Source organism: Synchiropus splendidus, chromosome 6 (assembly GCF_027744825.2).
Source record: "Synchiropus splendidus isolate RoL2022-P1 chromosome 6, RoL_Sspl_1.0, whole genome shotgun sequence".
NCBI classification, from domain to species: domain Eukaryota; kingdom Metazoa; phylum Chordata; class Actinopteri; order Syngnathiformes; family Callionymidae; genus Synchiropus; species Synchiropus splendidus.
This window is the reverse complement of record NC_071339.1, coordinates 21,042,896-21,060,449: the sequence shown is the minus strand read 5'-3', so window position 1 is coordinate 21,060,449 and position 17,554 is coordinate 21,042,896. Positions and strand designations below refer to the sequence as shown.

Sequence of the window (17,554 nt, the reverse complement as noted above, 5' to 3'; positions counted from 1 at the left end):
TTCAATCATCTGTTTTCACCCACTAACTCCAGGTGTGGTCGAGGGGGCAGCGGGTGAAGTACAGAGGCCCACATGTCCCTCTCTTAAGAAACCTCCCGCTCTGGGCAATCACCTCAGTGGACCCAGGTCATCTGCGAGTCATCATCACTCATCAATTGCATTTCCTTCCAGCTGGTGTCAAAGTAAAATGCGCAAAAAAAAAGAAAAGAAACAAACAAACAAACAAAAAACTGTGTCCTCCAGATGACTCTCACTACTGCAGTAGCCCTTAGCCTTATTATAGCCGTATTTTGTGTGGCCTGATTTAGGTCAGTGCTACAAAAGATATTGAAACAATACTAAAGATATTGAAAAAAATACCTTGTAATAAAGTGCCTTTACTTCAATGTTTTACTCACAGATATGTTAGATACACTTATCTTAAAAAGATCTTTCAATATTTATGATAATTATAAACTAAAATAACATATTTTAAGCAAATGTAGGACCCTCACAATAGAGTATAGTGACTGCTCGCCTGTGTCTATGTAAGAATCGCCACCTACTGAGCTCCTGGAAACAATTCAACCATTGCATGAACCTCATTCGCTCTGAGCTATCTTTGAGTAAACTACAAAACCTCAGTCAACACACTTTCTTACATTGTTCTATCCTCCTGGTGAACCATTGGAAGAACCTTTGAGTTCCATTTCAGACACATTGTCCTACTGCGTTCATCTTCAGTTAACCGGCGCAGCTGCAGTGAGATCAAATTTGACTGTAGATGGACATCCACGTCTCAAGAAGAACTATTATTAGAACTCCAGTTGAGTCAATAGCTATGCAAAGGATTTAACAGTGGGGCTGTAATTCAACCAACAGCTGTGTTATATAACTTCTGGGTCTGTGGGAAAATGCTGACAAAAATAAGTGACAGCACATGGGCAGGTGTGAGCAGGAAATCGCTCCTGGAATTCCATCCTTAAATCTATAGGAGTCTTTGACGTCAGGAAAAGAGAGGGAACAAAATTGAGGTGACAAATCACATATTGAGATTGTGTGTGGTGAAGTGGTATGACCTATGGTAAATATCATATTGTGTTTCCGCTCCTCTTTCCTCTAAAAGCAATGACCCTTCAATAAAAGAGCATTTCATTTGCCCCACAACTTGGACTGTGTGGACACCCTTGCGTGAGTGAGCGTGACAGCCCAGCTCTAGAAAATGGTAAAGGTGAAGAGTTTAGGATGGCAGCCAGAAAAAGTAGAGCTCTGGTTACTGGCGCTCTGGATGCTGTCGAAGTGCCCTTTCGGTGGGATCATAAAGACACACCTCAAAAGAGCCCTGCAGAGCCTCCACAGCACAGTTCTCCCTGAACAAACAGATCCTTGGGGGGGAAAAAGTAAATAGAGCTATGATTTATTGCAAAGAATTCCCATTAAATAGTAGAGGTTGGGAGTTTCATCTTTTTTAAATGGTGGGTAAAAACATTAAGGCACTGAAATGTCGACACACTCGCGTGTCAGCAGTGATCTTGCAGTCAAGTTCCTGAAACAAGGTTCCGCAGCTTTGGAGGGAAAAGTCTTTGGTCCTTCACATGTGCTCCGGGTGGTTCTGGAGGCAGCTGATGAACTCTGTGACTGGCTGACCGTTGAAGCAGATCTGGTAAACAGCCGTGAAGAGAGGGAACCTGGAGAAAACATTGATGGATAATAAGTAATCGGCGCGTTCATTCAAGTGGAGAACAGGAGACAGCTGAAGGACAAGCTCGGAAGGAAACGGGAGGAAACAGCAGGAGGAAACCGGAGTCCAAAGAGGCAGAAAACTTAAAATGTATTCACTTACGTATAATGTAAATCGATTTTAAAATTGGGTTTTGTCAGCTGTTTTGCAAGGCTCCTTTTATGTTGTTTGTGAAAAGCTACACAGAGACACAGCGCCACTCACAGGACTGGCATGTGTACTACGTTGTTTGCAACCATCTTCAATCACTGATATTCAGAGGGAAACCTGCACCTGCATAAGTATGTGGAATAAAAAAACACGTTTGCTTCAAAGCTCATGCTTACCTTTCTACCAAGTTTTTCTGCTTCAAGATGTGATTGATCTCAGCTGCTGTCGCTGGACCTTGAAGCTTCTGACCATTCAGCATCTCATTTTCCAGCTGTTCAATCGACTGTGCACAGAGTTGTTCACGCACCAGTTACTGTTACGCCATGAACAGAGGGGTGTTGTCGTCATACTTTGCCAGTCTTAGCGAAAGCTTCGCCGATCTTGCGGTTGCGGCCACCATAGCAGGTGGTGATGAGGTCAGCCACGCCGCAGCTCTCCAGGAAGGTGCTGGCGGAGACGGGGCAGTTCGTGCAGAACACTCTGGCGAAGGAGATCATCTCCATCAGACCCAGACGGATGACGGCGGCCTTGGTGTTGTCGCCGAATCCCAGCCCGTCGCAGAAGCCTGCTCCGACTGCCACAATGTTCTGGAGGAAGAGGAAACCGCTGGTGGCTCTGAAGCTGATCATATTTTGGACCTAAGTTTGTTGATTTAATTTTGATTTATGTATTTATTTATTTTTTAATATGAGTCAGGTGCTGCAGCTAAATCGGCCAGCACAGTTACTGCAGAACATTTGAAAAAAGATTTAATGATCACTATCATAGATGTAATCGAGCGTCAAGTCATGCAAGTTTAAATGGGCTACACTACTAAAGGATCAATAAACAAACTTTGGAAGTAAAAAAAAAGACAAAATAAAATTAAAACTCAGTTTAAATTAAGTTTTGAAAATTAATGAAATGAATTGAAATAAAAAAGGGTGACCATTCTCAATGATCATTTCAAGATTTACACCAAATATTTCTAGTTAATAAACCTTTCAAAGAAATAAAGCTGTTTCAAGGGAAAAGTAGGATTGAAAAGCGAACTCACAAATCAACCAGTAAAAATAAAATAAAACAAAATAAAATATGACAAGACAAAGCAGAAATTAATGAAGTACTATTTCTTTTTTTAAAAATGCATCCATGAGGACTCACAGTACACGGAGGTGTCACATTTTCAACATCCTGTAAAGACATTCCGGTAGGTCGGATGGCAGCCGGTCATGTGGCTTTATTTGTTTTTTAAGAAAAAGGCATGCGGGTTCCTCTGGATTAAATCAATATTTTCACGCTAGTGCTGACAGAGTCAACTCGAGCTACTCTAGACAACTCATTTCTCTTGCCTAAACACAGAAAGATTAAACAACAAGCAGTTCTCTGACCTTCAGTGCTCCACAGATCTCCACCACATCCGACTCTTCCACCACTGTCACTCTGAAGTTGGTTGTCTGCATCAGCTCTTTCAGAACTGGACCATGTGCTTTGTCTTTGCATCCTGAAAGCAGCATAACAAACACCGGATAGAACAGGAACTTACTGGCAACACTGTTCACATGACATCGAAAACAAGTCCTCACCGATGGTTGTCTCACAGAATTTGTCCTCAGCGACCTCACTGGCGATGTTTGCTCCCATGAGGACTGTCATGCAGATGCCAAGCCTCGCCCTGATGACCTCAGAGATCAACTTGAGACCCTCTGGACCCGTATCCACACCCTGACAAGGTCACATTGAGCCAAAACTCCCATCTCAAGCTGATAAAGTCACACTGTTTTTACATTGTTACCTTGATCAGCGACATCCCTACTGCCTCCTTTTTGATGTGGTCCTTGATGGTGTCGCACACTCGGATGATGAACTGGTGAGGGACCACGAAGATCAGGATGTCGGCTCCTTTCACCGACTCCACCAGGTCCGGAACGGCACGCTGAGCAGGAGAAACCGCATGTTCAACACGCTTCAGACAGTCCAATGGCACCGACAGTCACGTACCACGTTGGTGGGCAGCTTGTGTCCCGGCAGGTACTTCACATTCTCATGGTCGGTGTTGATGATTTCGGAGAGCTTGCGATCGTTCACCGTCTCCTCAAACACCCACATGTTGACTGTGGAATCGAACTTCTCATACTTGGCTGCATTGGCACCAACGATCTTAGCGATGGCGGAACCCCTGAACACACACAAATGCATGAGACAGAGTGCTGGTCTCCATTGGGCTCTGCCTCAAGTCATGGAAGACGACACAAACGCTTAATGCTGGCACACTACACGCCCCAACAGCTCACAAGGAGACAGGCACAGCTATGACCAGGCTTTTAGAGAGGATTTTGAAACAGGGCGTCCAAAAATAACAAACATCAGAGTCAAATAAGAATTGTGAACAGAGATGGAATCTCAGATGACCATGATTAATTAGACAAACATTTACATATTTTTATCATGATTCTTTCCCATTCTACAAGCCAAATGTCTTCAGCTTTGTTCATCTTCTTTTATATATTTATATTTATGCAGGACAAGCATAGTGTTGTATCAGATGTGTATCTAAAGCTGTGTTTTCTAAACTTTCACAGATTGAAACATTCATCCATTCAGACAAAATATTGCCTCTTGATTAAATAAATAGAACCATGTGACTTTTACATTATTTTTTATTTTTATCCCTATTAAGCTATTTAGCTATTTTAGCCAAGCGCTGCATGACCCCTATCTCCCTTCACTGCTGCTGCATGGCACTGGGGAGCAGACAGAGCAGGGGGCGTGAGCTTTGTGCCAAATAAAAAAAACCTTCTAAATACTCCTTCGATTAAAAAGCTGAGTGCGTTTTGTAACTAATCCACATTTCCTCCTCATCTGCGTCAGACATCCCATCATAACTGTGAGATTATGCCGGTAAAGACATATGGCGCCTGTGATGGCCAAGCTATGGCTACAAAAGGGTTGAAAAACTGGCAGTTACGATCATATTTGGGAAAATTCCCGGGCGGAAACACCCTCTTCATTGAAGCCAATGTGCTGACACTACGAGCAGGGCTTTATACAGGCACTAATGATGGGACATTTAGGGCGACCTGCTGTGGATACAGGAGGATGTCCATTTTTACAGCACCCTCAGGACGCCCAGATGCCCTCCCAGCTAATAGTCTGGCTAGGATACTGTATATATCTTAAAGTTAGAATTATATTTATTCATGTCTTTGCTTAAACAGGTAGCTGATTGGAGCAGCGGTACAAATCAGAGAATTTCATTTCCACATCATGCTGGTCAAGACGAATGTTTCTCAAAAACACGGATTTTAATGTCTAGGTTTCCTGGAGCCTGAAGCGCTTGTTTACATGCAATGTAAAGTTCATGTCAATCAGCAGGGCCTCAGCAGCCAGTGAAAAAAGTGTGGGCTGCTGTTGATAAATGCACTTGAGAGGTCTCTATTAACTCACTCACTGCAAGTTACAAACCACCCGAAACACTCAGAGAAACTATAAGAATTATCAACAAGCTGTTTTCTCTTCTCAAAAGTCAAGTGCTATGTCAGCATTTTTGGTGTTTGCGTGACACAGCGTTGTGGAATTATGGCAACAAGGCCGGCCTTCAAAGCAGGATGAGATCAAGCCACAGGGCTAAAAGGTCTCCACCTGTTTATAGGGAGAAAGTTTTGAACAAGCAAAATATTCCCAAGTAAATATTGAAATATAGCCTTGTATTTAGCAAAAACAAGCTGGTGTTGACAAACTGAAACTTAGTTTTGATTTAAAAACAACAAGTCAAAGTCGCTTAAATGAGTTATTTAGGGAGTTGATTTGTGCAACGCCTCCCTCCTCTGAGGCTAAAGTCTTCACACAGGAGCCACATGGCAAGGTCACTAATCAATAACCTCACAAAGACTAATGAACTTTGGAGGTTGCATTAGAAAATGTGGCCCCGACAATGTGCTAGTGATGCTAACCAATAGCCAAAGTCAGTCCAGTAGTGTTCCAGAGGCTGCGGTTTAAAAAAAAGATCAATAAAAAAAGACATCTTCAGTTGTTCAGAATAGTTTTCTGATTTGCAAAGACAAGAATGTGAACATCAATAATGACAGAATCACACAAGGATTGTCTGTGACTACTACTATATTTGTTTTTAGGAACCCTGAAGAAGGTGGCGTTTTAAAGGTTACTGGGTCGAACCGTCTGACATTTGGCTGTGTTGAGTTCCGTCCTTGAGCACGATCGACAGCCCCTGACACCATCTTGAGGGTCAGGCTTGGACTGAATTTGTTACATCACAAAAGTCCTTTAAACAGTCTTTATTTTTAGAAGTCAGGTCTGCAAAACAGCATCCTAGACGTTATGATGAAAAGTCTTCTCGAGATTCCTTAATCTCGTGTTGACGCAAGGACAACCCAAATTCCATTTTCACAACAATAAAGCAGCCAGCAGTGCAGCCACTGATTTAAACTGTAAGTCAACAGTCCCCTGTGGGACCCCTCTTTATTTAAAAGTGCATTGCCGTGTGTCACGTGACTTGGATATTTGCTTTAAGAAAACAACAGGTGGCAGTTAAGGAACAAACATCGCATTGTCTTTACGGCTTTCTTTGTAACTTTATGCTCTTGTTTTGAGCAAAAGCTAAGCACTTATGCATGAAACATCACGGGTATCAAGCGTCATATATGATGTTGGATTTTACTCCGTTAAAAGTGCGTATTAAAGTAAACAGCGGTTCCTGAAGGACAAGTTATGCCATGCAAATATACTTAATCATCTGACTAACACTCGTACACGAAATACGACGCGCTGCTTCACTCACCAGTTACCGGAGCCGATCACACACACTTTCTTTAACGCCGCCATCGCGCTCTCCTGAGCCGCTCGCTGCCTGAGGTACCGGTGACTGCAGCCGGAGGACCCGCCGGATATATATACGCCACACGCGTGCACACGCACACACTGATTTTCTGACAGGTGACGTCACTACCACTATTTTGCTTTTTTAAAACGGAATCTATTGGCCACATCCACTTCTAAAATACGCGCCAGCTGAAAACACCAACGTTTTTAAATGACAGAAACGCGTCTGATTTTGACCAAACTGACTTAAAATATTTTTTCTTCTCAAGAGCGTCGTTTGAAGTGACGCCATAAGTGTACACTTTCAATGCGTCGACATTTTGGCGGTAAGTAGTACTTAACGTCGCAAATATGATAAGAATAATAATTAACCCTTTACCAAAATTTGGTTGTGTTCTAAATAAATAAATACATATGAATAAATATATAGCAAATTATCAAATAAATAAATTTAATTTTCTAATGTTCAAACATCAAAATATTCTTAAAAATAAAATATCTGAAGTTATTAGAAAAAAGATTGACAATTTAAAAAATATCTATAAAATGGATTTATAAACAAATATGAAAATATAATTAAGAGTAAAAGCTAAATATTAAAATATGACAAGTATAACAAAAAAATATAATAATTTTAATATAATATATAATAATTTTAAGATAATAAAACATACCCATGATTAAATATAAATTAAACAAAATATCAATTGAAAGATATTTTGATATTATTCTAAAAAAAAGACAGGCACTTTTGATTTTTTTTTTGTTTTTGAGGATTACTTCACATGGGGCTGTCAGTCATGTGACCAATTGTGTAGTTTATTTATCCACCCAGGATAGTGCAAGGTCAAACTCAAGGTCAATGAGATTTCACATAACGCACACCCTGCCAACCACATTTCCAAATTTGCCATTGTAAAATCCAAATGTTAAAGACAGGCAACCTACAAACCTAATATTGTGGTGTTACTAACACACTGTAAAATGTACATGTTGAGTTTTATTTTAAAGTATTACCTAAGTCATTAAAAATATTTCACAACTCCATGGACTGTTATCCCAGTGTCATTTTTTGTGAACTCCTACATTGAATAATGGAGTCTGAAAAGTCCCATCAGAAAATTCACTGCATGAGTGTCTGGGGTTTTCCAGTTTGTCAAGACAATTCGTAGTTAGCATACTGGATGCATTCTCTTGTCATTTCGGTAAAAGACATCAAGTTAAACAAATAAAAGTACCTTTTTAACAGCCAGATGAAGTCTGGTTCTGCTGCCTGTTTCACAACACTGTCTACAGTGACGAAGAAAGGTGAGTTGTACATATCCTTTATTATAACATAATAAAACATACAGAAAAATAGGTTTGGTCCATCAAAAAACTCTTCGACACATCAGTTCCCCAAAGCCCGCCCCTCAGTGTTGTCCAACACTATGACACTTTGATTTTGTACCCATCTAAACCCAAAGAAGTGTTTTTCTCAGATGCAAAAATCACGTGTTTTCAAGTGACGTGTGAAGGAGGCAGAGCTCAAACCAACAGCGGTCATGACCGTCTCTACATTTAACTCTTCACCTCCCACGCCGACGATGAGGTCGTCGCTGTCCTCCACATCAAAGTTCAGACAGCAACAAGACTGAGCAGGAGGAACAAGTCTCCTCCTCTGTGTGAGCATAAAGAGGTACAGTTTCACATCACATCCATCACTTTTTATCCTGCTCAGTATTTACAAAACTACTCAGACTAGAGGTACTTATACTAGCTACTTTCTCAAAAAGTTTTCCTACCTATGAGACATGTAAATACATGACAAAATAGTAACAAAAAAAGTTAATCAGAAACAATAACCTTCCACGATTGATTCTCGTCATTCTGTCGGGTTTCCAAACAGCTAAACGTCTTCATGGTTAATGAGCAAAATACGAAAGGAAATAACATGAATTGATTCATCCGTTAAACAGAATATTACATAAAAAAAATAGTGTCAATTTAACACATTCACACATTCCTGCTGACATCAGATAGCTGTATTTCAGTGGACTAAGTCTGCTTCCGTCTTGTGAATGAGTTAGTGTGCAACATGTGATACTGAAAGGAATGTCGTGATTTAAGGCGTCGACATGCACGAGAGAATGCCCAACTCTTGAGGGGGTGGGGGTGAGAAGGGAGACAGAGAACAGAAGTCAGTTAACGGCAGTCTGAAAACAAAAACAACTGAATGAAAAGCCTTCGAGTGAGAATTCGCTCCCGTGTTCCGACACACGCTCTTTAGGTGTTCCTGATGCCGAGCGCCTGCTCCAGCTCCTGACGTCTCTGCTGGACCTGAGGACAGCCACAAACAAGACGCTTGAAAAGTGAAGGCAACCCGTTTCTTTTATATACAGAGATACAAATGCTCTACTCTGAGTATCGCACGGATCCCACTTTAGATTAAGGAACATATAGAGTATTGCCAGAAATAACCAGCCTATTCATATGGGTATTAGCAACATATTAGCTAGTATTTAATCATTAAAAAGTACTCATATAAGCATTGGCAATACCCTTCAGTGGTCACAGAAAATCCATTCCAGGGTCACTCACTCCCAACAGATTAGTATCTATAGATTATCATTATTACAGCAGATTAAAATGTGTAGCCCAACTGATTAACTTGAACAACATGGACACCATCACCACCAGAAGAGTGAACACATTTTAGATACACACTGCACCGCTCAGAAGAAGAGCATTACCTTGGAGTAGAAGTAGCGACAGACGGCCTCCTGAGCCCAGGGCTGGTAGTAGAATTCAGCTCTGCGCTCCTCTTCTGGGTTTCCTACCACATCCGTCATAGTCTGCTCAAACAACACAACAAAAGTGAGCTGAAGCATTAAAGGAGAAGTGGTCAGGAAGATGGAAGCGATTTGACCATCCAAGACAGAGGGGTGGGCTACCAGTGGAACCATCTCTGGTTCACATACATTCTTTCATGCAATGTTGAGAGTGAGGTTCTGGTCTGAGGGAGCAGGATGAGCGTCGGAATCTGCTCGCTTTTTGTTTTATTTTGTCTGCCCACTTCCTGCTCACTTCCTGTCCTGCTCTGGTAAACGGCAGGAGGAACTGAACATATTGCCAAGTGACCTTGTATCTGGACCAGAGGGGGCCTCTCATGCAGAGGAGGGCAATTCAATTTCCAAAGGGGCCAGACTATATATTGTGACCATTGAGAGGGGCCGTCACAACCCAAAGAGAGGAGGGTAAGAAAAAATTGAAAACAGAAATCAAGCGTTGACATCGCATGTGTGATTATGAAATTACACTTTGAAAATGCACAGAATGTTGGTTTGTTGTTTTATTTCATCTAAACCACATTCCATTTAAAGATTCTTGATGCATCTCATCCATTTCAAAATCTACTTTCAATTCTGATGTATTTTAGGGACAAGAAATACTCCTAAAATAAACAAAAAAAACAAACATGGATTCATCTGTGAACTGTCTTGTGTGACTCTCCTGTGCTCGTTGGAGCCCTGCCGTCTATGGCTTCCAGAGCTCCTGCTTTTAGACCTTGAGTGTTTCTTCAGCAACAGATCCCATTCTGAACTTATTTCTGGATTAATTGTGGCAGCACAACACCTCACAGCGATCGTTGTATCGTGAGAGGAAGCCGCACTTCCATGTGTTTACATTGACTCGGTTTCCATCATCCACATGTTAAAGTCACCATGACACAGCGAGCTTGGCTGAACGCTGACTCATGCCTATGATGTGTTTCAGGACCACAATGTAGACCAGCATCACAGCAACATAACAAGCTTTACATTATTCAAAAAACAACAATTACAATTGTTTTCTATTCTCTGTCAACTAATGACTTAGTTATTATGTAATAACCCCTCTATTTGGTTCACTTGACTAAAATGCCCTGGACTGTAATGAGTGTTACATCAGAGGGTCTATGAATGGACAGTGGTGACTGTGGATGCCATTCTAATCTGCAGTAATGGCAACAAGCAGCTTAAGTGCCAAGAGACACGCAGCTAAAAATCTAGAATGTGAAGGCATCACTGTGTTACCCTTGATACAACCTTTCCTCCACAAGTCAATAAGCACATGAGCAGCTCAAATAGAATGACTTAAATGTCAAAATAATCTTGCTTTATTTTAAAATGTTCTAGGTAATACACCTGACCTGGATAGCACGTGACAAAAATACATTTTGATTTTGGTAAATCCTGATCTTAAACACTTTGTTTCAATTCATTTAAAAAAATGTCGTATGTAAAGCTGACAAGCCAACCGTGTCATGTTTGAGTTCTTAGAGCTCAGACTCACCTTGAGGTCTCGGCACTGTGACTGCAGCCAGTCGTTGATAAAGCCCTGAGGATCTCTGGCAAAACTCAGCATGAACTCTCTCTGGGTCTTCAGCTGGTTTATGGTCTCAATGGTTTCGTGGATCTGAAGACATGCAAATGAAGTGACTCCACTGGCTCAAAATTTGCATTCAGCATAGCTATAATGCGACGAGTTATAACTGCTGCGGCATTGAGCTGATGCACAGACCGACAAAGCCTCTACGTGTGAGCTAGAATAAGCAGCAAGTCATGACAAAAATACTGATAACATCAGTGCCGGTAAAATAAAATACAACAGGGTTCGGATGAAAGATTTTAAGAGGTTATAACACTTTGAGGAGAACCTGTCCTAGATCTGAAACAATGTAACTTTTTTTTCTCCAAAAGTTTCTTCTCCAAATCTCATCAACCCCTAGTGTCTCACTTAGCTGCACTTCATTGTCCAACTATACCTCATCCTCCGTCAACCTTTAGTGTTGGCAAAAATGATAAAACACCTGAAACACCTTCTCGTGAATGCCACGCCTTGTTAGCTTGCGTCTCTGTACAGCAGTGATTTCTCTACTGTAGCAGAACCTTATTCTACCGTGGTGAATTATGGGCTTGGCCCCCGGACTCAATAGACCCTGAATTTCTCACATTTACCTCCGAACATAAGTGCCTCCTCAGAGGTGGTGATATAAATCCTGTGACTCCCGAGGAGGATATAGAGTTTTCACTGAGGCGCTCCATGGCACATAGCGAAAATAGAAGCTTTAAAAAGATGTTTGAGGGACAGGGTTTAAGTGTTTATGGGTGAAGCAATAACCCTGGAGAACTCAGCCCTCCTATTAACCACCAGGACAATTGGTTTAATGAAAGATTTGAGTGTGTATCTGTATTAAATGACCATTAGTCCGCAGGTCCCTACCCATCATAACAAGGGGAAAGTAACGTTTCCACACCTTATTATCCAGTCCAGCTATTTCCTGCTGGCTGGCAGTGGAGAGCAGGAAGGAATTCATCTGAGTCTTCAGCGTGTCGTCCACCTCCACGTCGATGTCGTAACAAGCAGTCTTTTTCTGGTCATTGGGGTCCACGCTGTTTCGAGCACATGCAATGCAGAATGTAAATCATCAAACAAGAAGTCTGAATATGACCATACATACATACATACATACAACATACAGAAGCCATAGCAATAAAAGGCAAAGTGTCCAGTTGAATTTGTGTCTAAAGGGCAGGCTCAAAACAATTGATCATCTTGATAGACCAAGTAGAATTACGCATATGATAAATTATATATGCCCCAATTTTTCAGGTTATTTTCAGAATGTTTGGTGACCTAAAAAAAAGGTACAGACAAGCAATTCTGCCGCCTCCTGCTGGTCGAAATCACACAGTGCCAAGGGAGTAGATGCAATGTTGGAAGTCTTGTTTGAAACGGAACCACTACAACGACTTGCTCCATTCGAGGATGGCAGGCCTGAGCTCTCAAATCATTTGCGCTGTCTCATTATAATATTTTGGAAAAAAAACCCCACCACTATTATGTTTAGTCGTAAAATGATGCTTCAAGTATTAAAAATGCAACTTGATGCTAGCTTAATAAAAACAGTGTTCACAGTCGGAGAATCTATTTTTCCAAACAAGATTTACAAAGGCCAAACGCAAAATTGAAGGCAGAGTGTGTCACCTCAGAAGATGCTTCATGTTGAAACGGCTTCAAACCTACCTGATGACATGGTTGATTATGATTGGCTCAGGGGGCATCAGGAGGGCATGCAACCGCTGCGGGATCTCAGAGAACTTCATCCTCTGGGTTTCAAAGATCTGAAAAGTCAAAAGGCGAGATTCAATCTTTCATGTTACCGTTTTGCTTCATCCCAAGCATAATTCTTTGAGGTGGTTTTTTCCAAAGCTGTGTTTATCACTGGGGAAACATTCCATGACCCGTTAAGGGAGAACGGCTCCAGACAAGGTTGACAGGGAGGACAGGCACTGCACAGCGTCATAAGCAGGAACTGGACTGCTTGGCTTGTCAAAACAGAGTCAATTCCTTCAAAAAGACTCCTCTTACCTGCTGCAAGTATTTGTCACAATTGATGAACTCTCGCTCATGAGGGTCCTGAAGCTTGTGGGTCTTGACATACTGCCAGAGAGCCTGGATGATGACCGGTCGGGTCTGGGTGTGGATGCCCAGCATGCGAGCCAGTCGAGGGTCCAGCTTGAACTGAGGAGGCTGTTCGGCAGAAACAAATGACAAGAATAAACAAACAATTACACTTACAAAATGTCAATTTTTTGCTTCACTATTTCTTATTTTAGAATCGAATAAGTAAATTGCACACACCTGATAGTCCAGCATGAGCAAGACAGTACAGCGAACTCCCACGTCACCTGGTCTCTTCACCTGGAAACCATCAGTCTCCTGTGTAGTGGCAGTCCTGTGCCACTGAAGAGAAACCAAGTGATCAGATATTTCCCTTTCTAAAAAGATTCAACCATAGGGGGGAAAAAATCTCACCTCAACAAGGTGGTTGTCAGGACCATAAAGGTCCTTGTCCAACTCAATCACCAGTGACTTGAAGAAAGAAGAGAACTTTCTCTTCTGCTTTGTCGCTTCATACTTGGACACAGCAGTCTGTAAAAATAAGGAATACTTGTTAAGCGATTGAGATGTGCAATTCTTTGGGAAGTGAAAAGGCATCTTAAAATGGAGGACTTAAGCATCAATATTTAAAGTCAAGCCAGGTCTTACATCTTCTAGAAGACGCCCTTCAACACGAAGCTCCCATGAAGCGACTGTGCCTTCCCCATCCTCTGCATCTGGCTTGGCAGGATTGAAGGTGTTGGAAATGAAGATACGGAGCTTCCTCTTTTGCTAAAATGAAGAGTGAACACAAATAGGAGTTAACAAGTAACAGTACAAGGCAGGTCAAGCTTGAATAGTCAACAATTTAAAGGAATTATGTCTCTAGTAAGCAAGTAACAACACACCTTAATGGGTCTTTTCAAAGCCTCCTGGATATCTAACCTCTTCCTCATTATAGTTTGGTCCAATTTCCTCTCAAAAGCAAGCAGATCCATGTAGGCTTGCGACTCCGGTACAAGCTCCCTGATCTGGACAGGTAATGAAATGGTAAAAGTGCTGGGAGTGACTTACAAAAATGAGGCTTGTGCAACATGAAGATCAACGTACCCTCTGAGGTAGAATTTTGTCAGCCATTTTCTTCTTCTTTGTGCTGTTAAAAACAAACCATGTTACAGGAATTCATTTGCCGTGACGGAAGAAAGGAAGCAGAAACACTTACTGCTGGTTGCGGTTCTGCTGCTGAACCTGTTGAATCTGCTGAGGTGCTGGTCTTTTCCGAGAAGGATCCATGACGCCTGGCATCCCTGGGCGAGACACCGGGCTGTTGCCGTATCCTGGGGGACCCATGGCTGGTCCCTGCGGAGTCATGCGGCTGGATGGAGGCATGCCTGGCCTCTGTTAAAGCAGACCACATGACTATTATCAGAGAGTCACGCTCATGAAATATCTAGTTTTAAAGACACACCTGCAAATACACTTGGTTGCACAACCATTTGTGCTAATAGTTAACAGGTCATACATTCCAGTGAAGATCCTAAAGCTGATTTTTCTTTTCTTGGAACAATTTCATGTGAATTAAAAGAGGAACTGACCTCAATGACAGAAAATGACTCACAATAGGAAAAATATGTGGCATGCTACTGAAGGTCATGAAATGGCCGTACAGATTTCAGTATGGTCGAGAGTGGTTGGAAAAATTAAAGACGCTCTTGATATAGTTTCCGTAATAAAGCTGGAGCAACAGCGATTGAAATACAACAGATATACGCAGTTTTGACTCTAAGGAAACCAAATTGGTGCCTCAAATGCTCACATGCATGAGAGAAGCAGCGCAATGAGGCACAAAATCAATGTAGTAGCGTTCAATACACAGGGAAAATAGAAACACAGATACAAAAACTCACCAAGCCGTGCGCTAAAAACTCAAAAAGTCGACTTCTCGTATCAGAGAGCATTTTTGCAGCAGTAACGAAGCAACAACTGTCAGTAAAGACGTCCTTCTTGTGGTCAGCCCAACCAGAATGAAGGCAATATCCTCCAACTACCACAGTAGTGGTGTGGACACGTAGCAGATAGTGGCTTATCAACAACACGGAGTAGATTAATACAGCCAGTTAGTGAGCAGAGAGAAAGGACAGCCTACACGGCACTAGACTATACATCCCGTATAACCTTGATCTTCCTGAGAATAGCTGGAATGTGCGGTGGAAATTTTGCTTCGACTCTTTTGTGAAAAGCAGCTTGTGTGAGTGAAAGTAGTCAAGGACGCTGCGGAGGAAAGAAAGATACTTCTTTTCACAAAACTGTGACTCAGATAGCCGGTAACCAAGCAACAGGCGCTTTTCAGTGCAGCAGAGCCGGAAGAAATTCATCAATGTTTAAAATAAATGTGCCCATTTAAGAGTAAAGCACACTATCAGTGAAGTGAGTAAATACAAATTGTACTGCGGTCAAGAGGTAACAGACCACCATCTGTTTTTAGAAAGCAAAACTAGTTTGGGGAAGAATAAACGATGGCAGTTCATGGCAGTCAGATTTGAGAGTAAAAAAATAGACAATCTCAATTTATAACAGTTTGAGCACATACACACAAGAGTCACGGCACTGGAAACACTAGCCACAGTTTTAAATCTGAGTTAGGTTGGCATAAATGCTAGGTTATGCAAAGAATTCGATAGTCTGCCCAAGTTGCAAAGCCATTTTGTAATGTGTGTAATGTTCATTTACTGTGTAACTGAAAATATTTTTAAATGCTTTAAACAAAATGGTAGAACTCACAGAAAGTCAACACAAACATTGTTGTTTCAAATAATTATCCATTAAGTAAAGTTGCTTGATATTAAATGGCAGAAAATCTAAAACTTTGCGATGATAGGCAAGTAGAGAATTTATTTACAACCATCATCAGCACAGTTTAAGCATCAAAGTTTAAGTCAAAAGGGACAATTACAGTTTATTTGATTTGTTGAATTCAGTTTAAGATACCATTGGCAAAATCTATGTAATAAAAACCTATCCCAATACAAGCCACTCTGTACAAACTCTAAGACTAAAACAAGCCATGTTAAACAGTCTGAGCACAGACATCTGATTTGTGTTACACATTTGTTAAACTTCAGCTGATTGATGGGGACCTTTATTTGGGTCCATTGCATCTCATCCACTGAATCACGAACGACAATGAAAGGACTTATAAGTTCAGCCTCAATGGCGGTAGATTCCGATCAGTTCGATAACGGGGATTGAAACGGGATGAGCAGAGTAAATGTATCGAACGCAGAAGCCCATCAATGGATCAGGAGAGCATAAAGGCGGTTTTAGTAGTTACATTATGAGCGTCGGCGCATCAACTCATTCATTGCTTACTTTGCTTTAGGTGGGAACTATGTGATCAATATCGAGATCAATCCAAAGTGCAGTGTGTAAGTCGGGGAAACAAACGTTTAGGAAATGTGAGAGAGTACAAGTTGAGTTCGTTTCTTCTCAATTATACATATTTTCTGACATACATATTAGCATGCTAAGCTACTTTCCCAACACTGTAGCATGACGATAGCATCGCGAGCGTTCAGCCCGTTTTAGAAACAAACATCGAAAGCTTTCTGGTCGACGGTACAATCGCAAATTAGTAACGAGAATAAGCTCGTGTGTTCGGATGGGCAGAGCGTAAAAGCTACCGCTTACACCCGAGTCTACGTGAAGCGAAAGCCTGCGGTGACAAAGCGATGGTAGGAGGCTTTGTTCTTGCAGAGTTGTCTCACCGGGTACCCGGGCCCTGGCATCGGAGAGCGGTACATGTGGTTCTGCGCGCCCGACGACGGCCCCATCCTTCCCGTGGGAGTTCCGGGACCCATGCCCGGTCCTGCACCAGGTACCGGAGGCCCTGGTCCCATTGCACCGCCACCACCGCCCGTTGCCGCTGTTTGAAACCCCCCTCTGGCCGCCATCTCCTCCGTGGATGTCGCCGGTGGAGAAACTGTTGAACTCCCGCGAGAACGAGAAGAGCGAGCGAGGTGGCGGACGCTACCGCATACTGACCTCTGGTGTGCATCTGTGGAGCTACACGTCGACGCTCATCGTCGTTTACAAGAATGTACTCCACTGAATTATAAATAAAAAATGCCATTCATAATACTGCACTCATTTTGTGAATTGTTAGTTAGCGTCTCCTGAGATGTTTTTGCTTGTTTCAGAGCCAGTGTTTGGAGTAACAGAAGATGCAATATCAGAATTAGAATGTAGTGTCAAGCAATAGACTTTATAGAGGACTTGTCCTCCACATATTTAATCCAGTGGACAACATAAAGCAGATTGTGTTTATTGAACAAATAGCATTAAAATATATTGATAAAGAAAGACAAAATAATTACCATTTGACAAATTATCCGTCTTAGAAACCACTTTCATTGTGTGATGATTGTTTTTAAGAACTGGAGGGATGCCATGTTTCCATACAAC

General features: G+C 41.8%; 2 protein-coding genes across 2 annotated transcripts; both read right to left on the bottom strand.

Annotated features, from left to right (window-relative positions):
* Positions 1-1,395: 1,395 nt before the first annotated feature.
* LOC128760711 (glycerol-3-phosphate dehydrogenase [NAD(+)], cytoplasmic-like) lies at positions 1,396-6,741 on the bottom strand. The gene is made up of 8 exons (XM_053868325.1): positions 6,648-6,741; positions 3,851-4,028; positions 3,645-3,785; positions 3,436-3,574; positions 3,241-3,353; positions 2,221-2,457; positions 2,047-2,153; positions 1,396-1,667 (listed from the first exon to the last, which is right to left on the bottom strand). Exons 1-8 carry the CDS (start codon positions 6,689-6,691, stop codon positions 1,571-1,573), a joined length of 1,056 nt encoding a protein of 351 aa, XP_053724300.1. The 5' UTR covers positions 6,692-6,741; the 3' UTR covers positions 1,396-1,570.
* A 1,267-nt stretch (positions 6,742-8,008) lies between these two features.
* On the bottom strand, positions 8,009-17,068 carry smarcd1 (SWI/SNF related, matrix associated, actin dependent regulator of chromatin, subfamily d, member 1). Its single transcript, XM_053869189.1, has 13 exons — positions 16,858-17,068; positions 14,316-14,491; positions 14,204-14,246; positions 14,002-14,124; positions 13,763-13,885; positions 13,529-13,645; positions 13,355-13,456; positions 13,082-13,243; positions 12,737-12,834; positions 11,967-12,102; positions 11,003-11,125; positions 9,421-9,522; positions 8,009-9,007 (listed from the first exon to the last, which is right to left on the bottom strand). Exons 1-13 carry the CDS (start codon positions 17,041-17,043, stop codon positions 8,954-8,956), a joined length of 1,545 nt encoding a protein of 514 aa, XP_053725164.1. The 5' UTR covers positions 17,044-17,068; the 3' UTR covers positions 8,009-8,953.
* Between the last annotated feature and the right edge of the window lie 486 nt (positions 17,069-17,554).